Source organism: Ceratotherium simum, chromosome 13, assembly GCF_057802395.1.
Source record: "Ceratotherium simum simum isolate JZ-2026a chromosome 13, ASM5780239v1, whole genome shotgun sequence".
Lineage (NCBI taxonomy): Eukaryota > Metazoa > Chordata > Mammalia > Perissodactyla > Rhinocerotidae > Ceratotherium > Ceratotherium simum.
Window position 1 is genome coordinate 47,720,856 of NC_141912.1, and position 23,399 is coordinate 47,744,254.

The 23,399-nt window shown below is 42.7% G+C and overlaps 1 protein-coding gene across 1 annotated transcript in view; it reads left to right on the forward strand.

The window, feature by feature from the left end:
- Positions 1-22,918, forward strand: part of LOC101397749 (putative adhesion G protein-coupled receptor F2P) — a 30,389-nt gene extending 7,471 nt beyond the window's left edge. Inside the window, exons 3-10 of the mRNA XM_014782640.2 lie at positions 2,992-3,034; positions 3,729-3,880; positions 5,822-6,055; positions 7,248-8,609; positions 13,426-13,467; positions 16,051-16,110; positions 18,647-18,723; positions 19,954-22,918. Coding sequence (XP_014638126.2) covers positions 2,992-3,034; positions 3,729-3,880; positions 5,822-6,055; positions 7,248-8,609; positions 13,426-13,467; positions 16,051-16,110; positions 18,647-18,694 — 1,941 coding nt within the window. The 3' untranslated portion in view covers positions 18,695-18,723; positions 19,954-22,918. The remainder of the gene's footprint in view (positions 1-2,991; positions 3,035-3,728; positions 3,881-5,821; positions 6,056-7,247; positions 8,610-13,425; positions 13,468-16,050; positions 16,111-18,646; positions 18,724-19,953) is intronic.
- The last annotated feature ends 481 nt before the right edge of the window (positions 22,919-23,399 follow it).

Consider the following 23,399-nt stretch of genomic DNA (forward strand, 5'->3'; position numbering starts at 1 on the left):
CCACTTCCCTAGAGGCACTTGAAAATGTAGGGGGTGGTGGTGGGTGTCACAATGAATGGGAGAGATTTAATGGCATTTAGTGGGCAGGACCTAGGAATAGTCTGGCACAATGAAGCATTGTCTCACTCAAAATGGCACCTCCTTTGGGAAACCTGGTAGTGAACACCATGGATGGGCTGGAAGAAGCAATGAGCAACTCAGATAGTCAATGGTTAATCAAGGTCTAACTGGGGTGGAGTTTGTAGCAATGTATTATTTTTGTTTTGTGGGACAGTGAGTCCTATGGCTCTCTCTAGAATATTTTTCCTCATACCATAATTCATTTTACTTTCCTTATTATTTACTTATTTAAAATTAGTTGTGGAGAATCATTGAGAGAGAAAGGACAGAAAATTATTTTGAGCTTCTTGGGAACAAAGTATTATTATTTGACCGTAAGATCTGGAAGGGAGCTTTGAGATCAACTGATGATGCTCCACCCCCTATTTTATAGATAGGGAAACTGAGGCCCATGGTGTGGAATGTCACTCACTTGAGGTTACATACCTACTTAGCTACAGGGCCAAGGCCAGAACCCCTGTCTTCAGGCTCTCGGTTCTTGTTCTTTCCATTTTAATATGTGCCTTCTTAACAAAAGCCTCCTTAGGAAAGAATGACTTTGGAAATTCTTCCTAGGAGTTTCCAAATGATATTCACTTTACCCTCTAAGTAGTTTGCCCCTGGATAGGAATTTCCTCCCTGACTCCTCTTCTCTCAACGCTGGGAGAGGTTAGAGACTCCTTCAGAAAGACCTTGTCCAGGAGGCACCCCAACCTCACAGCTTGGTACTGTTTCCTCTCTTCATTTCTTCATCCACATTATCCCACAAGACAGCACTTGGAGAGGAAGCAGAGCATGGGAGGTTGGCTTTGTTTTCTTCATTATTGGGATCACATTACCAGGAACATTCCATCCTTGTCTTCTCAGTTTACAGATTGCTGGATGCTGAGCTTCTGGCTACCCCTCTCCTGATCTGCCTGCTCACTTAGGCAGCTCTGCAGGTTTAGCAGGTTATGGGTTTGCAAGAGTCTTGTTCACAATATTAGATTGAGGATTGTTGGTATCTGAAGCTGAAGTGGATGCCACCGTAGAAATGAAATGACCGGAAGGAGTTGTATACGGATGTGCTTTGGCAAATTATCTGGGCAGAAGTGAATCAGGTCCTCCACTTAAGAAGGCAGAATTCTTCATAGATAGCATACCATGGCCTTCTGCCCACATTTCTGATTAATATAGTATGACTTCACTGGAGTCTGTTTAATGGGCCAAGTATTATCCAGAGTTGTTCACTTTTAAGTGCTTTATTGTGGCATGTTGGAGACCATGGCCCTTTCAAGATGGGATTAGGATATCTTGAGATGCTTATACTTCCATACATCCTCCTCTACCTTCTCCACTTGGACGTGGGCTGGCTTGGTGGAAAAAGCAGTGTTGTAGGAGTTAGGAGAGCTGAATTCTAGTCCTAGCTCCAAGAGGAAATCCCTGCGTGGCCTTGTGCAAGTCACCTCATCTATCAAAGACTCATCTTCCTTATCTGTAAAATAAGGGGGTTGGACTGGTTGATCTATAAGTTCTTCTCAAACTCTAGAAATATTATTTTAGCATGCTTGTGCAGTGGAAGGCCTTTAACTCTTCTGTGTATATAATAAGGCTTTCTCTTGGTTGTGAAATGAGAAGTCACCTTACATCAGTGCTTTGAAGAATATTGTATTCCATGAATCATGAGTGATGCCTTCTTCACCTTGGACAGACCGCAAATACTCAAGTCAGATTCTCCATAAATTCTCATTTGGTAGAGAAAATGGAAGATACAGGCTTGTTTCTTGATAATATGGAGAGAAACAATATTGTGAAGGAGAAAGGGACATGAACTCCAATTGTTAGTCACACAGCTGAGTCACTGAATTTCCAGTTCCTTCCCCAATGGTTTAGATTTTGGAATGCAAGTTGGAGTAATTGTACCAAGGCTCTTCCCAGCCAATAGAAAGCGAACTTCTGATGCAGAAACAGGCAGATTCAGCATCCTCCCCCCTCTGCACACACACACACACACACGCACACACATCAGTATATACATACATGCTAATATATATATGTATATACATATATACACATATGTACAAGACATGGAACTAACTACTTAAAGGGATGTAAAGAAGCATAGTACACAATCCATGTTCTTAAGGAACTTATAATTTAGTTGAGAAGATAATAGGCATATATAAAAAAGGTTAGATAGCAAGATGGCAGGTCAGGTGAGTATACGCTGATCTTCCTCACACACACACACAAAAGAATTAATGCCACTTATGTGTTGTATTGATGTCCTTGTTATAATGCAGAAGTGACTCCAAATTACCTTATATCCTATTAAATCCAAACTAAATGTATCCCCAACTCAACTTCTACTTATCCAGTTTCCATAAATAGCTACAACCTCTCTAGTGCTTTCCATAAGGAGGGAGAGTGTGAAGGAAGGGGGAGGTGGAGAGGCAAAACTTAAGGGTCTGAACAGACGGCAGGTAAACTATTTTGCTTTTGAAAATTTAATAAAACATGTGATCATGTTTTATTAACATTGCTAGCCCTCTCTCAGTGCTGTGAAGGGGCGCATACAAGCAAGGGATTCTGAAGCTTAACCTTCATTAATTTCCCAGTAAGTCCGCCTCTGCTCATGATGTATTTCCTGGATAGAATGTGGGTCATTCTTACTGGACTGGAAGGAAGGCTCCTGCTGAATAGCAGTGGGAGAGAAAGCCGTCCAGGCTGAAGGGGAAATGAGGCTGTGGGGACACACTTCATGGTCTTAGCTTTTGGTAGCGTTCTGACCTGATAGCTGATTCAGACGTGGTTGTTAGTGAATGTTAGTGTGGTTGTCTGTGACTAAGGTGAATCATTGGGCTGGCATGTCAACAATTGATTTTGATGTGCATTTTGATTTTCCCTTTCTAGGCTGCCAGCGAAAACAAGGAGAAGGTGTCTGCCAGGCCACACGGTACGTTGGCAGCAGTTACGGATCGAATGGAAGTCATACTGTTCACCTCCTGCAATAGAAGGCCACGTTCAGCCCTCTGTCTTATGGCGTAGCGGATGGGACTCCTTGACGGCTTGCATTTGGGCTCTCTTTTTATTTTTCTCATATTCAATTGTACCTTTGACCCCTGATCCCCTCTCCTTCCACCACCCTCTGCTCCATCCTGGTCTGAGAGTTCTTTGCCATAAATCCTTTGGATTGAGCCCACTCAAGCTGCAGCAGTGGCTAGAGCAGGTCTGTGAGAACTTGTTGACGACATAGTTCTGGAGCTGGGAGGTTTCTTAGGGAACATCCTGCAGTGGCTTCTGAACCGTATTCTGGGGAGCTGTCGGCATCTGAGGAGGTGCTCAGGGGGCTTCTGTGCAGATGGACTGAACTGTGGGCTCTTCGCTATCATTTCAACTGGGACGGTTCCACTTTGATCTATTTTATACATTTGAGTTCAGGATAAGATTTTGTTGGAAACGACAGGAATTCGTCACTGAAATATATGACGATTGCTGATCTATTTCAATCTTCCTCCACTTTACAAAGTAAAGACACCTGATGTCCACAGGATTTATGTGCCTTCGCTGCACTGACACCTTGGTGATTGGACCATGCAGCCCAGAGCCCAGACCTCTCCATGTGATGCTGACACCTTTTATTTTCCCAGGTGTATGCGACGGTGTCTGTGCGGACAATTCCCACTGCACTCAACCTTGTGCTTCAGACACTCCAGGAAATATGGAGTTTTTATGCAGGCAAAATAAATGGCACAAGATCACTGATACCTGCCGGACTCTTACTGCCTTCAACATCTTTGAGGTAATATCCGTTTTTGCACATGCAAAGTCGAGCCCCAGATTAGCATGCATATTGTGCTCAAGAAGGGAGGCAGAGCTTGAGGCAGGGTGGTAGGTAAGTGCATTTGTACGTGAATACATAATCTCCTACCTGTCCTCTTTCTATACAAGAATGGAGTCCTCAACTTTGTGCATCTAGAAGTCTGTGTTCCAGTATCCCACACCCTTTCATGACCCAAAGGAACCTGCTCGTTTAGGTCAGGGCTAGAAGAGCTGTCTAGAGTTATCACGGCCTACTTCTCCAACTTCACTCTTCGCTTTTATACCCCAAAGCCTCGATACTCAACGTGTCCTTCACCGACCAGCAACACCGGGAACCCTGAGAACTTTTAGACGTGCAGAATTCAGCCCCACCCCAGACCTGCTGAATCTAAATCTGCATTTGATCAAGATCCCCAGGGGACTTTTGTGCTCAGGAAGGCACGAGAAGGAAGCTGACCCAAATGGAAGGACTTATCATCAAACAAACGAGCATAGTTCCACAGATACTTAAGTAGTTACACATTTTTTAAAAGCAAATTTTAATAAATAAAATCAAGTCAAATGTTATTTCCTCTCCTTCTTTTTCTTTTTCTCATCTTCTAGTAGGGGTTTTACCTTTCTGAACTTCAGCTCCTGAGTCCTTCAGAGGAGTCAATGCTTTAGCATTTGTTTTGTCCTAGGGACATTCCCATCCCCTCTGTGGCCAGGGGGAGTGCCAGTGATGCTGACTTCAAAAGGCTGCCCAACCCAGGTGTCTGTCACCAGGCCCACCCTTAATTTGAGGGACCTGGACAAAGATACTCATGGAGACCCACATACCATACGTCATAATATTTAAGTGCTTTAAATCAAGCTTACAAACTGCTAAATAGAATATGTTCTGTTGGCTTCCCAGCCCAGATTTCATCCTGCAGTGGTGGAAAGCCAAGGCCACACATCCATAACCCTGAAAACTGGGGTCCCTTAGCCACCTATCAGGCCTAGGAGTGAGCCTACTGGTGGCATGGGCTCAGACTTGGCAGCACAGACTTAGGGAAGAGGCCCCTGCAGGCCCTGGAAGTGGGTTTGGAGCTGTTGAGCAGGGCATTTGACTATCTAGAAGCAGGGACTTGGGTTCTGAGTAGGTACATCCTCTAGGCCCATGGACTCCTTGTCCCATGTGAAGGGCCAGGCTGGAGGAGGTCCAGAAAGGGGTCCTCTGAAGCAAGGGTTGGCAATGTTTTCCTGTAAAGGGCCAGATAGTAAACATTTTAGGCTTTCTGGGTCGTGTGGTCTCTGTTGCGACTACTCGACTCTACCATTGTAGCGTGAAGGCAGCCACAGACAACACTTAAATGAATGAACAGGCCAAGTCCCAATAAAACTTTGTTTACAAAAAACAGGCAGCCAGACTTAGGCCATAGTTCACCACCCCTACTCTAAAGTGTAGGAACCAAAGCATGAATTGTGGGAGATACTGTATCACTATTTTCAGTCATTCTTCTGTCTTGGTGTTCCAGTAGATTCATCCAAATCTAGCTCAGAATTTCTATTTTTAAAATATGCTCATGTCTTTTGCTTTGCCCCTTAGAAATAGTGAAAATAGACTTAAATGGCACTAGAAATTTACCTATATGCACAGAGAGTGCATGCAGTGTATATACACAGAAGGGGTCTGAGTGGAATGCTAGAGATAAGAGTTGCTGTTTAGGGGGAGGAGGGTTAAGGAGTAGGCAGCTGGTAAGCAGGGACTCTCATTTTCTGTTCATATCCCTTGGTATTGGGCAAGTTATTGCACAGCATATGTGACTTTGAAAATGTAAAATAGAAAAACATTATGTGATATACAATTGTGTAATAAGGCTGTCCTAAATTTTAGTAAAGGTACTTGTACATTTAAAACAAAATAACATAATAAAAACTTCTTTTTGCCGTTTCTTAGGCGGATTTGTATTCGGGTCAACCATTTGGAGGACATATAAAAGTAAAGGAATATGACTCTAAGTCTGAGACCATTACAGATATGTTGATGCAAAAGTGTCCGAGGGATTTGTCCTGTGTAATTAGGAACATTCAGCAGTCTCCCCGGATACCGGGAAACATCGCTGTCATTGTGCAACTCTTACACAACATATCGACGGTGCTGTTGACAGATGTCGATGAGGCAAAGATGCAGGTGAGTGGCCTTGAGTACGTGGTAGAGTGTTACTTTGGTAGGATACGAATGCAGGTTAGTTGGAGTATTCTATGAGCTTTTTGGGGTCCGAGAAACGTGTCATTCACCAATGGTATCTCCAATGCCTAGTGTAGCAAGTGTTCAATAAATCTTCATTGAAGAAAGAATGAGTAAATGTATGGAAAATACATTCAGTGAACAAACATTTAGAGAGAGCACTTACTGGTGCTGGATTGGCCATTGGAGTAAGCTTTTCCAACGTATGTTTTGGCTACCAAAACCCTCTAAGAACTGTTCTTTGTCCTGCAGAGAAAAAGACTTTTCTTACTTTTATTTGTGAGTCAGAACAGGTTGCTAAAATGGAAATAACTGAAGGCAAAGAAAATAGCCATACATGTCTGCTGCAGAAATGTGAAATGGAACTAGATCCATTTCTTTCTTTTTTTTTTTTTGTGAGGAGATCAGCCCTGTGCTAACATTTGCCAATCTTCCTCTTTTTTTTTGCTGAGGAAGACTGGCCCTGGGCTATCATCCATGCCCATCTTCCTTCACTTTATATGGGACGCTGCCACAGCATAGCTTGCCAAGCTGTGCGTCAGTGCTCGCCCAGGATCAGGACCGGCCAACCCTGGGCCGCCTCAGCAGAGCGCGCGCACCTAACCGCTTGCGCCACCGGGCCGGCCCCTTTTTTGTTTTTGATCTTCAAAGCAGAGGATAGTAAAAAAGAAGGTTCGGCCTCTGGGATCAATTTCCAATTTGGTATGTTCCTGTACAGGGTCCTGCACACAGTTGGGATTTAATAGATGTTAATAACATAATGGGTACTCTGGCCAGGGTAAGCAAATCGCTAGTTTCACCAAGGTGTGAAGTGGAACTGATGATGGAAATGAGCATGGTGAAGGCTGCCCACTTGCCTGTCTCATAGGAAGGCATTGCATAAACGGAAGGAGGGCAATTCTGATGCAGCTCTGTCTTCCAATTTAAACTCCAGCGGCGTGCGAGTCACCTGGGGATCTCGTTAGATGCTGATTCTGATTCATTAGGTCTGGGGTGGGGTCTGAAATTCTGTAGCTCTAAGAAGTTCCCAGGGGATGCCTATGCTGCTGGTTGGAGGACTACACTTGATAAAAGTGAATCTTGAATGTCCTGGCAGCTTCAGAGCTCAGTACTAATGCTGGTTCTTCATTGGCAGAGTTACAGCATCATGGCCAACCACATTCTTAACAGCAAAAGCATCTCAAACTGGACCTTCATCCCTGACAGAAACAGCAGCTGTGTCCTGCTACAGTCAGTCAATTCCTTTGCAAGAAAGCTGTTTATAAATAAACATCCCATTGACATATCAGATGTCTTCATTCATACTATGGGCACCATCATATCCAGGGACAACACAGGAAAGAATTTCACTTTTTCAATGAGAGTTAACGACACCAGCCATGAGGTCACTGGGAGAGTGTTGATCAGTAGAGATGAACTTTGGAAGGTGCCTTCTCCTTCTCAGGTTGTCAGCATTGCATTTCCAACTCTTGGGGCTATCTTAGAAGCCAGTCTTTTGGAAAACGTCACTGTGAATGGGCTTGTCCTGTCTGTCATTTTGCCTGAGGAACTTAAAAGAGTCTCCCTGATTTTTGAAAAGATCAGCAAGTCAGAGGAGAGGAGGACACAGTGTGTTGGCTGGCACTCCCTGGAGAGAAGATGGGACCAACAGGCCTGTCAAATGATTCAAGAAAACTCCCAGCAAGCTGTTTGCACATGTAGGCCAAGCAAGTTGCTTACCTCCTTCTCAATTCTTATGTCACCCCACAACTTGGACAGCCCGATCCTGATTTACATCACGTACATAGGCCTGGGCATTTCTATTTGCAGCTTGATTCTTTGCTTGTCCATTGAGGCCTTGGTCTGGGACCAAGTGACGAAGACAGAGATCACATATTTACGCCATGTGTGCGTCGCTAACATTGCAGCCACCTTGCTGATGGCAGATGTGTGGTTTATCGTGGCTTCCTTTCTTAGTGGTCCAACGACACACCACAGTGGGTGTGTGGCAGCAACATTTTTTGTTCATTTCTTTTACCTATCTGTGTTTTTCTGGATGCTTGCCAAGGCACTCCTGATCCTCTATGGAATCCTGATTGTTTTCCATACACTGCGCAAGTCAGTCCTGCTGGCATCTCTCTTCTCAGTGGGCTATGGGTGCCCTTTGGTCATTGCTGTTATCACAGTTGCTGCCACTGAGCCTGGCAAAGGTTACCTACGACCTGAGGCCTGTTGGCTCAATTGGGATGTGACCAAGGCCCTCCTGGCCTTTGTGGTCCCAGCTCTGGCCATCGTGGTAGTAAACCTGATCACAGCCACACTGGTGATTGTCAAGACCCAGCGAGCTGCCCTTGGCAGTTCCATGTTCCAGGAGGTGAGAGCCATTGTGAGAATCAGTAAGAATATTGCCATCCTCACGCCACTGCTGGGACTGACCTGGGGATTCGGAATAGCCACAGTCATTGATGATAGCTCCCTGGCCTTGCACATTATTTTCTCCTTGCTCAATGCATTCCAGGTAAGTCCAGATGCTTCTGACTTCAGGAAGTAAGAGAATTTGGGAAGAAGTTTTATGATCAGGAGCTTGAGGCATCGAATTTCTTTATAGAAGACAATAGATTTGGAACAGCATATTGAGTCCAAAAATAAGCTTTTGTTCCAGAAAGGCCTCAGTTCAAAGCTTGACTCTCTCATTTATTAATGTGTAACATTCTCTTGGGATATTTGCTTGACTTTTCCAAGTCATATTTTCCTCAGTTATAAAATGGGTACAATACTGCCCACTTTATAGGAGTGTTTGGCAAATGAAATAAAGTAATAAATGGGAAAGCACCAAGGACTAAAATGACCTAAAGATCATAAATAGCCTAACAGTAAGCTGAGCCGTTACTGTTTAGAAGTTAAACAATACCACTTCCCTCAAAATCTACGTATGTATCTGGAGGTATTAAAATGTGCACACTTATATTTCCTTCTATTTAGAATTTTTAGTTACCATTGGAAACCATCTTATTTTAATGAGGCAAGCCATATAGAGTGGTATTAAAGATAAGCAGTTTCTCCTCTCCTCTCCTCTCTTATCTCACTTCTGTGAATTAAGCAATGTTCATAGTTTCATGTGTATCCTTGTCAAATTTTCTATGCTTTTATACAAATATATTTTCACATAATATAGGAGTTAAAAAACAACGTATATTATTACACAGCTTACTTTTTCACTTAAAAATTCATCCTAGCATTTTACCAGGTTACTATGTATAAATATGTCTATTTAATGCTTTATAGTATTCCACATTCAATAATTCCGTTCTTGATTGAAATTTTGTTTTTTAAATTTTTCTTCTGTCACAGTGTACCAACGAGCCAAAGTTTATTATATTGAATGTTAAATGTATAGATAGCAACTAATTGAAAAGGAAGCAACTAATTGAAAAGAAAGCTTTTATTTTTCTAAAGGCCTCTAAAATATTTCTTTTATTCTGAATATATACTTATTTGAAAACAAGACTATTTTCAAATAAATGTTTTACCTAATGAATAATAGAGATTTTAAGTCAAACGTTTTCTCATTTGTCTCTTTCAGAATTTAATTGTAAATATTTCATGTTATAGTAAACATTTTGATGCCTTGGAGAACAGTGTTAATAATAGGGGTGCCTCACGTTTTGAATCTCTGGTTTTTTTCCGCATTTCTATAGAAAATATTAATTGTACCCTACATTTTTTGTATAGCTCTTTGTAATTATCAATTGCCTTACCCACGTTTACACAGTTAGTCATTGATAGGACCGGGATAAAAACTTGATGTTCCGGGGCTCGGCCCGGTGGTGCAGGCGGTTGAGTGCGTGTGCTCCTCTGTGGTGGCCCGGGGTTCGCCGGTTTGGATCCCGGGCGCGCACCGACGCACCGCTTGGCAAGCCATGCTGTGGCGGCATCCCATATAAAGTGGAGGAAGATGGGCATGGATGTTAGCCCAGGGCCGGTCTTCCTCAGCAAAAAAGAGGAGGATTGGCAGATGTTAGCTCAGGGCTGATCTTCCTCACACAAAAAAACGAAAAACAAAAAACTTGATGTTCCTAAATTTCTGTTCAGCATATCCCAGGGCTGTTTGTCATGAACCTTAATGAGTTCATATCTCCCTCCTCAGCATCTTCCTTTCCTTGTCTCCCTTGGGGCCACCTTAACTGTGATTTTTGTTTGAACTAGGCTGTGAGCACTTGAATTTTGGTACCATGAGCTCCTTTACCTGTCATAACAGGATCAACTTGTAATTTCAACTCAGTCTCTGCCTTGATGCCTGGCGAGGAAGAGGGCGGGGCCCCTCTAAGTGCCTGTATTGATGGGCCAGTGAGAAGCTGAGAGCAGGGTTTGGGTGAAGGCTAGACCCTGGGGTGGGCATTAGGCAGTGGTGTGTTGGAGCCGGCTTGTGCTGGCTCATGAGAGCTGACTGTTGTATTTTCAAAAATTTTGTGAGGTGCTTGTAAATACAGACCTTGTTAAACAACATAAACTTGCGATTAAATAAATTAGATTAAAAACAAAAGTCACACATTCTCAAAATGCATCACTTCCTAATTGTTTGTCTACATTTTACTATGCTCTTGAGATTATTTGTATCTGTGTGGTGGAAACACTGTAAAATGATGTGCCCGTCTCTTCCTAACTCCATGTTCAGTGATGTCACGTTGGTGGATTTTAATCAGCCATGGTGGGAGTATTTAGCCATGGAGATTGGCAAGTGCTACAAATTAGGAGAGTTGGTTGTCGCTATTTACCAGCATATCAGAGGACCAGGGCTTCCTCCGGATGCTCACTGCATAAGGACAGAAAGGAGAGCCGTAGATCTACTGAGGTGGGAGACACCACAACTGAGCAGGAGGACGCAGGACAAGCGGAGTCTTAGGATGAGCCGAGATGAGGGGCAGCTGAGGATGATGGAGCAGATGGCGAAGAGAGACTCATAAACATAGTGGGAGGTCCAAAAGACACAGGAGAAAGACCCTTTTACAGATTTCCTGGTCCTAGCCCTGTGGGAGCCCCTCTACTGGCTTTAAACCTCAACCACGCCCTTCACTAGGGAAGTGTTATTATGTAGTCAATTGTTTTCTTGACTACTCACCTTACCACTCCATATCTTCTGGTTGGTATCTTCTCTTGTAGGTACTGAGAGTAATTAGGCTGGGTAATTACTTACCCTTAACTGAGAGTAAAGGGCTGGGTAAGGGTTGGGACCCCTCATAGCTGTTTTGGTGGGAGAAAAGTAAATATCTCAGCCCATTTGGGCTGCTATAACAAAAGTACCATAGACTGGGTGGCTTATAAACAACAGAAATTTATTTCTTACAGTTCTGGAGGCTGGGAAGTCCAGGATTCGGTGTCTGGTGAGAGCCCACTTCCTGGTTCACAGACAGAGAGTCTTCTCGCTATAACCCCACATGGTGGAAGGACCACGGGAGCTCTCTGGGGCCTCTTTTATAAGGGCACTAATACTGTTCATGCAGGCTCTGCCCTCATGCCTTAATGACCTCCCAAAGGCACGCCTCTAAATACCTTCATGCTGAATGTTAGGATTTAACATATGAATTTTAGGGGATACAAACATTCAGTCTATAGCAGTAAAGCACATATTTTAAAAACCTAAGAGAACACCTTGAGATTTATCTGCTCAAATTGTGCTTTATCTACTAAAAGAAATGCAAACAAGCTGCTACCAGTGATACTAAATTAAATACTAAACTCTATGACTAATATTTTATCTATATTTTCTGAATGATATTTTGGGGACTTTTCCCAAGATGGCATGGACCAATGAAAAGTGATCCTAGTGGAATATTTCCCAGTACATATTTATGGCTATACAGATGCAGGTTGCATAATCCAGCAATTAAACACACACAGAGACACACACACACACACATACACAAATACACAGAGACACCACGTTTATTGAGTATTTATTTTGTGTCTAGCATTATGCTAAATGTTGAAGATATGAATATCATTAGTACAACCTCAAGAAATTGAAAATCCTACAGGTAGAGAAATTTCTCTTAGTCCTTTAGCCAAAGGAACATATATTTGTGGAGGAAACAGGCTAGAGTTGTGGTTCTCAGATCTTTTAAACATTTAATTCCTGGGCAAAAATCATGGAGATTCTGATTTAAAATGTATTCCTAGTATCAAAACCAGACTGGGATGTATTTGTCCCAAGCATCTTTATATAAATGCTACTTTGTAACCTAATGGACCAGGCCATCGATGATATTTTCTTAGTAGACACAATAGTAGATTTCAATAGTTATCTTGTAGGCTAAGAGTGTTACACAAAAGAGCAATCTGATAGAAGCACTCCAAGCTTCTATGAAGTCCAAGCTTCTCCAAGCTTCTGAGCTCCAATCTCTGAGCTTCCTTTTCCTTATCTGAAAAATGGAATGAATACTTTTCCTTCCTTCTTACAGGGTGGTTTTGTGCCAATATATCTGAAAAAAAAAAGTTGAAAATTCAAATGGTCTATAATAGCAGAGGAACAGAAATACCAACACTCATTATCAGTTTCTATTCTGGAACTGATAAAAATAATAAAAAGAAAACTAACACAAATTATTGAGATGAAAGACTCTCAATAAGTGGTCTTATTGGGGTCTGTCTTTGGATGAATGATAAGAGACATGAGAGCTAATTAATTCCCTCTGTGTAATAATATTTGGATCACCTATTTCTGAACACCCATTATGTGTTTAAAAACACAGTCTGTTATGGGTCTTCAGGTACTTGATTTTTCTTTGCAAGTTTTATAACAGTTTTTGGTTGTGGTTGGGGGAAGGAGGTTGAAGGTGTTCATGGAAAGCTGAGCGTATCTGCTTTTGATTTTTTCTGTGAAAGTTTCTTTTATTACTGATTGTTCAGGGACTGCAAGGCTGCTGTCCACTGCCTAACATCTTCTCTGACTCTTGCTTGACCATCATATTCTGGAGAGATGCACAGCTCCTGACAAATACCAGACACTTTTATTTTGCCCAACTTAAAAAGAAATTCCTATAATCTTCCTGTATGAAGCAGAGACCTTGGTCTGTTTGGTTTACCGAGGTATCTCAAGTGTCTAGAACAGTGGCTGGCACGTGGAAGATGCTCAATCAATATTTGTTGAATGGATGAATCTAGGTGTTGTGACATTAAAATGAGTCAAAGATTAATAAAATTGTGTTCATTTTAGTTTTCTTTTTATTATTTTTATCAGTTCCAGAAAGAAACTGATAATGAGTGTTGGTATTTCTTGTTATTATTATCATTATTATTGTGTAAATGGCTCTTCTTCCCTCTTCTGTCTTTCTCAGGGCTTCTTCATCTTCGTGTTTGGAACAATCCTGGATCCAAAGGTACCGTAAATTCTTCTTGTTTTTTTTCTGCATTATCAGTACTTGGCCCTGAAATACTCGCTTGTAAAGACCACTTATTGAGAGTCTTTCATCTCAGTCGTTTGTGCAGACACTTTAACAGGGCATCACTGTTCTTTAGGATGCAAGCAACATCTATCATCTTTCAAGCTCTTATGGGGCCAAGCACTTTATGTGCACTGGCTCTAATCCTTAAAACAATCTTGGGTATTTCTATTTTCAACTTTATGGATGAGGAGACTGAGATTCAGAGTGATTAAGTAGCTTGCCCACGTTCTCTACAGAAACCCATTCCAACTAGTTGTAGCAGAAAAGGAATTTAGTAAATCTCACACTATCATCTTTGGGAAGGTCTCTCTTTGGCTTGGAGGCTGCACACCAGGAATAGCTCCCAACTCACAGCACAGAACTGCTCCACAAGAGACACCATTGCCCCTCCCCACTTTGCTGGGCACAGATAGCACAGGTCACCAGGCCAATGTCAGACAGTGGAGGCTAAGCTAGAGTTGCTGCCACTGCTGCCTCAGGGATCGCCTCCTCCCTGCCTGTTGGGGTCCACTGGCACCTGCCTCTTGCATTGTCATGTCTGATTGGCTGAGCCGAGGTCACATGGATGCATTTTAGCTGCAAGGGAGACTGGGAGAGTGCGTTCCTGGCTTCTACCTTGAAGAGCACTGGACTCAAGGAAGGGAATTCTCCAAATACAGATGAGTGTGTATAGGTGGTGGGTCAGGGAAACAAATAAAAACTAACCAATGAACAGAATATCAAATGTTTCTCAGGCTTCTAACGTCACCCTCTTTTGGTTGTACTTCACTGACTCTGGGAATGAGAAAAGCAAATAGACCTCTCAAATGTAGAGGCAAATACCTTCACTGCAGGGTTGATTCTTTATTTTTTCTTTAATTAATTTATTTATTTCACTATCAATGCTATTCTACTATTAAGTTAATATCCAAGGTTTGGGAAAGAGGCATTTCACAATGGTTCTTTCATTTTCTTATGAGGATACCATATAAAACTAATAAAAATTATTGAAAGTGTTAGTCTTGTAGTCTTGATATTTCTATGTACTAGACGTGTGCCACTGGGGAGTTCCTTCATTCTCACAAACCCCAGATTCCTCAAATGGAATGCAGAGGAAATGATGCTTCCCCTGCCTTTTCCGCTAGATTATGGTAAAGAACAAATGCTATTTTGCAAGTGAAAACATATAGAAAGCATTTAAGGTTTTAGGCAGTCATATACCATATAATTATGTTTTTTCATCAATCTAATACCAGCTAGTATTTGTAGACAAGGTGAAGTAGCAGCATCATTACTTATCAGTGTATCAGTGTTAGGTGCAAAGACCTCTAAGACATGGAACCTTCCATCAAGGTCAAACCTCTTACATTTAAAATTATAATGTAAAAGGTAAATACTAAAAGGTGTCACGGGACCATACATGATTATTTAACAAAAAGTTGTATATACCAGCAGTCTTCAAACTTTTAGGATCAGTAAAAAATAGGGAGCATATATCCCCAGATGTGTTTAGTATTAATTTACAAAGTATGTATTATGCACATTGTGAAACAGAATTAAAAAAACATGAGAAAAAAGAAATTTAAGTAGATGCTCCAGTATGACTTCACGTACGGACCCTTGAGTGCTCAGACCCTCAAACCCTGGGAGGGTTCCTCCCTCTTTGGAGCCTGTGTGACAAAGAATACTGCACTTTCAGGGAAGGGTAGTCACCCTGAGCTGGAGGACTTTGACCTACGTTAACTGTGATGACAGAACTTCTACAAGGCCTTGGAAGGTGAATAACGTTTTGTACAGCAGAAGGGAAGAGGGAACAGAAATGAGCAGAGAGTTCCTGTGTTCAGCAGGAGAGATTTAGGGAAAATGATGTGATGGTCTGGAGTCAGGAGACATAAACTCAAGTCCCAGCTCTTCCTCTTGGTAGTTGACTGACTTTACACGCTACTTAATCTCGGAGTCTTAATTTCCTCAGTTGTAAAATGGGCATAATAATATCTATCTTATGGAGTTATTTTTCTGGATAAAATGAGACGACAGACATGAAAAACACTTTAAAGTCATAAAACAAAATATAATTGTTATTTTGTTATTTATTATTCTTATTTCCTGGTTCCATAGGCCTATGCTATGTTGTTAGGATTCTTTTTTTTTTTTTTTAACCACGGTTTAGCCCTCTAGAAAGAAGGTTTGAATAATTGACAAACTGTGGGAAATGTTCAACTATTCAAGTACTTCCAAAAACTGCTCCCAAAGCTGTGTCAAGGAATCCTCAAACTTGTGGCAAACTGTATTTCTTAGCCATGGGGTTCGTGTTCAAGGCCCCTGAATATGAGGCTCCTGTGCCAGCTCTAGCTTTCTTTTCTCTCCTCCTCTCCCCACCTTCTCCCAGACCACTCCACCAGGTTACTGGTCCCTCCATATCCCACCAACAGGACCTGGCTGGTAACACTCCCTCACGTCAACATTTGCCAGGCCCAAGCACAGGGGTCAGCTTCTTACAATCTTTTTAATTCTCAATTTCTTTTATTAACTATCCAGATAAGAGAAGCCTTAAAGGGTCGAGTAACCTCTGCAAAATGGATCTCCGGAATATCAGAGGTAAAGCCTTCATATCCACATTTGCATTTAAAAGTTTGACGAGGTAATGACAATGTTGGAGTCTCTGGCACACGGACTGTTGCTAAAACTATCTCCTTAGCAGTGTGTGGTATGGATTTTTCAGAAGTGCTGAGTGACCTCCTCTTTGAGCTGTTCAGACTCTTTCTGGGGTACTAGGACCACATCCACAGAGATGAAAGTCAACTTAAATGCATTTAGAGGAGAGTGACAGGTGGCAGGGTCTAGAGGGGAGAACCTCAAACCATGTAGCAGGAGCTCAGGTGATGAAATGGAGAAATGAGAGAAGATGAGGAATCTCAGGTTCCTGTGACAGCCCATTTATTCTCTATGACTCCAGTTGGTTGAACCATGTCCAAAGTGGGAAAATTCCAGGAAAGCAAATTCTGACCCTAACTAAGGTCTTCCTAATAGCTTGATTTTCAAGAGGGGCTGGCTGCCATGGTTATTGGTTTTGCAAAAGAAGGGGCCTGTTCAGGGGTGTTTTGGAGGAGCTTCCATCATTGGATAACATACATGCTCTTTCACTTATCTTTGATTCCTATAATTTAGAAACCATGCATTTTATGCAAAGAATGCGACCCCTCAGCTGTTCTGAGTGAGGGAAAAACTGGAAAAATGTTAAATGGCAGCCAAAGGGGATTCCAGGTTGGCCCAGGGAACATACCCAACAACAAGAGAAGAGGTATTCTAGAATTTCCCATGCCAAAATCTGATGGGAGCCACATGGCTTGGCATGGACCGGTGTTGCAGGATGTCTACATGGAGTGGGTGATGGGTCACTGGGGCTGGCGCCCTGTGGCCCTGAGTAAGAGCATTGCCCCTCCTAATATTCCTTGCCTTGCCAAGCCCTCCTCTCCATTTCTTTAGTGCTCTTCTTCTCTCCTCTCCTTTTTCTTCCCTCTATTTTCCTATCCCCCTTTGCCTTACTCTTAACGAAGCTTTGATCTTGTTTCCCTTGGTCTCTGCACATGGGAGACTGCTGACTCCTCTACATCCCTTCCAGCACCCCCCCCGAAAAAAAGCCTAATTTTGCTGAGAATAAACCTCAATAATTATCTAAAGCAATGGTTCTCAACCTTGGCCAAACATAGGGATCAATGAGGAAGCTTCCAAACTTGTTGCCTGGGTCCTACCCCTGGAGATTCTAATTGGATTGGTCTGCAGTGTGGCGTGGGTTTGGGGAGTTGCCAAGCTCCACAGGTGATTCTAATGTCGTCAAGGTTGAGAATTACTCCTCTAAGCCTTCCTGAAGTATATTAGCATTGCAGGTGTTTGCCTCCCACCAGCCTTCCTGATGTAAGGGTCCCCCACGACCTCACTCTGGTCCGCCACGGTGCCCTCAGGAGAGAGGCCTGACTCTTCCAGTCCCTTCCAACTCAGCACTGCTCCTTGCCCTCTGTGTCTGCAGTGTTCATCCTTTCAGCCACCACTGGGAAATTCTGCTCTTCAGTGCTATAGAGAAATAGCCATTTTGCCCACTTCTCTGTGTTTTCACGTGAAAGATTAAGTCAGGGTTATATCCAGAACTTCATTATCCACTATTGATTGTCTGAGTAAATGGTTTCAATGCTGGTTGCACCTTAGAAACACCTAGAGAGCTTTTTAAAAATACCACCATCCAAGCCCCACCCAAGAAAAATTAAAGCAGAAACTCTTGGGGATAGGGGTTTTTAAATTTTAATTTAAATTTTTTTGAGTTTTTAACCTTTTTCTAAAGCTCACCAGTGGTTCTAATATGCTACCAGGGTTAAGAACCACTGGTCTAGATACTAGGTATATTTATCCTAACTTCTTGCAACCCTTCCTTTACTCTGCCCTCCAGCTTTAGGCCACTGCAAGTTGGTTTTATCAGCCCTACTCAGAGGAAGCAGGCTTATCATCTGTCGTCTCCTCTCCTGTTTTGTAGGCCTCTGATCCCTAGGTACTGATCTTCTACAGTCCAGACCTAACTCTGTCCCATCGTGATTCCTGCCTGGGGATTGTCAGTCCCAGCTCCCCAAACCCGGGATGATAAATGTGCTTGTCTGTGTTCATTTTACATCTGATGTGATGAATTAGGCCATGCTCATATGGCAATAATTCTACCAGTGAGTTAATGTATTGCCTATCTTAGGCAACATACACCTAAAACATGGGATATTTTAAACTCAGGTGCATCACAGGCGCTGACTGTAATGTTGAGGATTTCAGCAGGCCCACTGAGAAGTAGCTATTTGAGGGCTAGGAGGCATTTTAATGTCCGTCTCTCCCTCCATGCCAATCAACTGCCTTCTCCCCAGCTTCTTCCCAAACTAGAGGTTCCTTCAGGAGAGGGAGCCAGGCCAGGGAGCAGGAGGATCTCTCCCACCAGCCTGTTCCGACATTGCCAGCAGTTCTAACATGAAGAAGGAGAGGGATGAAGTGAAAGGATTAAATTAATTGCTGTAGCTCACAATTCTCCATGTGCTTCAAGTTACTGTGATAATTAAAAACAGACTCCTAATAATAATTGCAATTATACTTTTGTCTTCAACAGAACCTTTCTTCTGATTTCTCTTGTCACCCCACCAAAGAGCCAAGCTAATGAACCAGGCTATACTCCTAACTTGGGAGGTGAGTGCAAAGCAAGGGGGTCCCCATATACATGCCATATATATGATATTTCTTAAAAAAAAATCACAATTTGATTAATTCTAATTAGAAATGATTTTTTCTTAATTGAAATAATTCTCCTTATACAGTCGATTGTCATCTAGCTATGATTAGAGATGTATTCACATTTCTAATTTTTGGACCACTAAAATTTTTGTTGTCCCTGTAAAACAATCAGGCCTGTCTGAGAATGCTTGTAAACTAGGCTGAGTGTGTTTAAGAGGCAAGCGAGCAGAGGTGCCGGCTCTACACAGCTGTTCCCTCTCCTCCTCCTTCCCTCTAGCTCCCCTTCCCCAGGCCATCCTCTGTGATAGTAACAATATCTCCAGATTTCCCACTGTGGCCCCTCTCTTTCCTGTAGTGTTGAAAGATCAAGGAATTATGATAAACACCATCTGTGAGAGGCCTCAGGGATAATGTAGAAGTTGATTTACATCTGAGCTGGTATCTGAGAGAGAGAGAGAGAGAGAGAAGCACAGTTGGAGAGGGAGCCACAGGCGGAAACAGAAGGACAGAGAAGCCTAGACTGAGGGGCAGGTTGGCTCAGGGATGAAAAAGAGCTGCCCAGATACACGGACATGTGCAGACAGGTCTTCCAACCCTCTGTCTCCCTGTACCTCTAGATCTAGAGGGAGACAGAGACGCCTACACCAGGACACTCACACTCACAGTGAGACAGAGAGATGCAGCGAGAGGCTGAGAGGTGCAGAGAGAGACCTAGAGATACGGAAAGAAACAGAGAGAGGCACCCACAGGGACTGGGACTCACACAGAGACACACACAGAGTGACTGAGACAGAAAGAAAGAGAGAAGCAGAGAGAGGCACTCAGATATGTGGAGACAGCCTCCCTCTCCCGCTCCAACACACCCAGGCTCCAGCAGCCTCTGTGGCTGAGACCTTCTGCAGTAGCCCAGGGCCTTGTACAAAGAAACAGGTATTTTCCAAGAGGAAAGGAAGTGGTCCAGCTTAGAGAAAGAGAAGGTTGGTAACTCAGCATTTGTAGGCAACAGTATAAGCCTGTTCCCTGGATTCCAAAGTGACTTAAAGGGAAGAGACTCTCCATTTGCAAGGGGGCTCTACCCAAATGGGCTTGTTGTTCAAGAAAGAGTGAGTCTATGATGCAGCTCTTGTGAGGCTTTTGGGTCTTGCTGCTTGTACATTAAAGCTGTGATTTTCTGTTCTTGACAAGGTCATACATTCCAGGAATGGCAGAGCCCCCAAGAGAAATGTGCTTATTCCTGTCTTCTTGCCTCTGGAGATTGCGAAGGAAGCCTCCCACGCTGTGGTGCTGATGGAGGAGGGTGTGAGTGCAGAAAGGATGGAAGGCCCTCTGTCCAAGCTGTTCTGTGCTGCTAAACGTTTCTCTGCCATCAATTGTCAACATATATATATGCCATGCTGGGCATCCACAGGCAACAGCAGGACGTTGTTGGGGCCTCCAGCTCCATGTTTTTGGGTCACGTTTGTCCTCAGGAAGAGAGGTTTGGCTCATCTTGGGAAAGGTGGCCTGGGATGTCACCTGGCTGGATTCTGTGGGTTGCTGAGGGAGGGGCCCTCATGAACAGTCACCAACAGTTGGTTGACTCTAAGTAGGTCATTGCTGGTTCTTTGTACAAAAGAATCCAACTGCCAGCATATTCCACCCCTCCACATTTAAATTGATTGCATGGTCAGCTTGGCTTGGGCCTAGATGCAAATTCTTTGGCTGTGAACCAAGTGAAAAGCAGAGCTTTTGAACCAGAAAGGTTCTTATTTTAAGTTAAGGAGACTGAAGCCTGGAGTGATGGGTCACAGCTAATCAAGGCTTGAGCCAGAGATGGAAACCCAAGTCTGCTGGCTCCCAGTTCTGGATTTTCTCTTGAAGACCATGGAGCCACTGAGGGACTCTGGCTACTCTGACAATGTAAGATTAACCTTCACCAACAATATGGTTTTATGAAACTTGGGATGAGGAAGAGGAAATATATTTCAGGTAGAGAGCTGCTCATTTGCTTAACCTTGAATGTAAACAAATTCAACATTCAAACCAAGAGCCACATGATAGGAGAGCAGTATTACAGGTTGAAGTCCTTCTAGAAAAAAAAAATAGAAGCTCTCTTATAAAGCAAGCACACAGGCTGTTGTAGCAGAAGAAAGTTAGTGGATAAAGTAAAAGGGGCAATGGCTAGCCCTTAATTATCCTACAAAGAAGCTGGTATGAATGATGCTACATTACAAATGGGAAAGTGAGACTCACTTTGTGAATGAGTGAGGTCTCTCTCTTTTTCTTTTGGTGAGGAAGATTAGCCCTGAGCTCACATCTGTTGCCAATCCTCCTCTTTTTGCTGAGGATGATTGGCCCTGGGCTAACATCTGTGCCCATCTTCCACCATTTTAATATGTGGGACACCTGCCACAGCATGGCTTGACAAGTGGTGCATAGGTCCACGCCTGGGATCCGAACACTGCGACCCCCCAGCTGCTGATGCAGAGCTTGAGAACTTAACTGCTAAACCACCAGGCCAGCCCTTCTCTCTCTCTCTCTCTCTTTTTTAGCTACAAAAAAACTTCTGCTAAGTAGGGAAGTTTGTGAAAGCAAAATATAACAAAGACGTCAATCAGAAAGTAGAAAAATACACCAACCTGGAGCATGAGTCATCTTTCAAGTGGCATTGCTCATCCTGGGACGACAGTCACAGCCTTCTCAAATGGATTCAGAAAGTGGTTTTAATTTGACATTTCCCAGCATATCTGTTGGATCTCTTCAAGGGAAGGGAGTGGGACAGGCTCCGTCCCAGTTTTCTCAATGCAGAAATTTCAGTACAGAGAAATGTCACTTACCCAGAGTCAATATATTGAAGCGAGGATGGAATCTCATGAAGCTAAATAGTTATAGGATTATAAATCTTTAAAAACTTTAGAAAAGACTGAGTCCAGTTGCCTTGTTTTACAGATGTGAACTCTGAGCACTAGTGAGAGAGAGACAGATTGGCCTTTCATCTGTATTGTGCATTGAACAGTCACATCTTGTATGAAAACAAACTCTACTCAGATGTACTCACTCCCTAGGAAAGAATGGCAGGAAAGACATTCAACTTTGGGCTTATTATTAGCCAAGAAAGGCCCATGGATGCTAACAGAGAAACTCTGGAATTATTTGGGAATCCCTTGAATAAGCTGTCCTCTCTCTGCAGCCCACAACTCAGTCTGCCCCATCCTGAAAGACATCAGTGAACCACATGGATTAGGTTACTATGGTAGGAAGACCCTGGGTGGAGACACTTTCGAATGTCCTGTTCACACCTCACCAAGGAAGTGAATTGGTCAGGTGGCTCAAGGAGAAATGGTGCTAACAGTGTCTAAGGCAGATTCATGGGTAGAACACATAATACTTGATGATCCTTGGGAAAATTTTTCAAATTCCTTGGACTTTGGTTTTCTCATCTATAAATTGAGGATAATAGAGCCTACCTCAGAGAGTTGTAAAGATTAAATGAATAAACGTAGGTAAAATACTTAGCATAGTACTTGGCAAATAAAATTGGCTATTAAAATATGAGCTGTTTTTATTAGAGTACCTGTGAATTCATGCACACACACAGACACGCAAACACAAGCAAACACACAGCCATGGCCTTTTGCATGAGTTTGGATGTAGACACTCTCGTGGGAGTTAGTTGATTGACCTCTAAATAAAAGTGTTAAGCGTTTGACTGAGCCTGTTCAATATCAGGGCTATCAGCCAGCAAAGTCTCCTGAGCTCACCATTGACCATCCTTTCATTCAATGTTACCATGGTTGTACTATATAGTTCCCTGCCCCGGGGAGAGGATGCATCTTAGGGCTCTATTCAGGGCACACTGTACCCAAGCTCTGCTTCACTTTTTCCTTCTCTGTGAAGTCTTCTCTGATTAGTCCAACCAGAAGTACTGATTCTCTCCTCCTGATTTCCTACGAGATTTATAATCTGTGCCATTCACTTTATATTCAGTGTTTATTGTATTGTTTATTTACCTTTAGTCTTTTTGTATACATGTATTTTCTTTCTCAGATGAGACTGTAAACCTTTGGGGACAATACTCGCCTTTGTTACTCACTATGTTACCCACTTTTGTACATCCAAAGTGCAGAGCCAGGTGCCTTGCACATAGAATATGTTCAATAAAGTTCTTTGATTACACAACCAAAGGTTTGATAATACTGGCTTTTCCAATTCCCAAATAACTCAGTACTCAACTAGTGACCTAAATGGAACTGACCTATTTCCACAAACATCGCCTCCTTGATCTTCATCACTATAAAAGATGTAACAAAACTGCCTTTCGCTTATTTCTCGTTATTGTCAACATTTCCCCAGGTAATATTTAAATGGAGGTTTGCATTAGATTTTTGGGACCAGGAACGTCTGTAAGTAGAAGACACTAGAATTGGGATGTGTGGGACTATTTGATGTTGAGGACAATCCAAACTGGCTACTTTCTCCGAAGTCAGATTATGTGAAGTTTCTTGCAAGTGGAGACTGTATCTTCTGTGTCTGAATTCCACTTGGCCAGGACTCAAGGTAGGTGTGCAACAAGAACTCCTTGGATCAATCATTAAAAAACAAAACAAAAATCTCTTTGGTGTTGAGGTAGGGATTAGATCACAATTTACTCA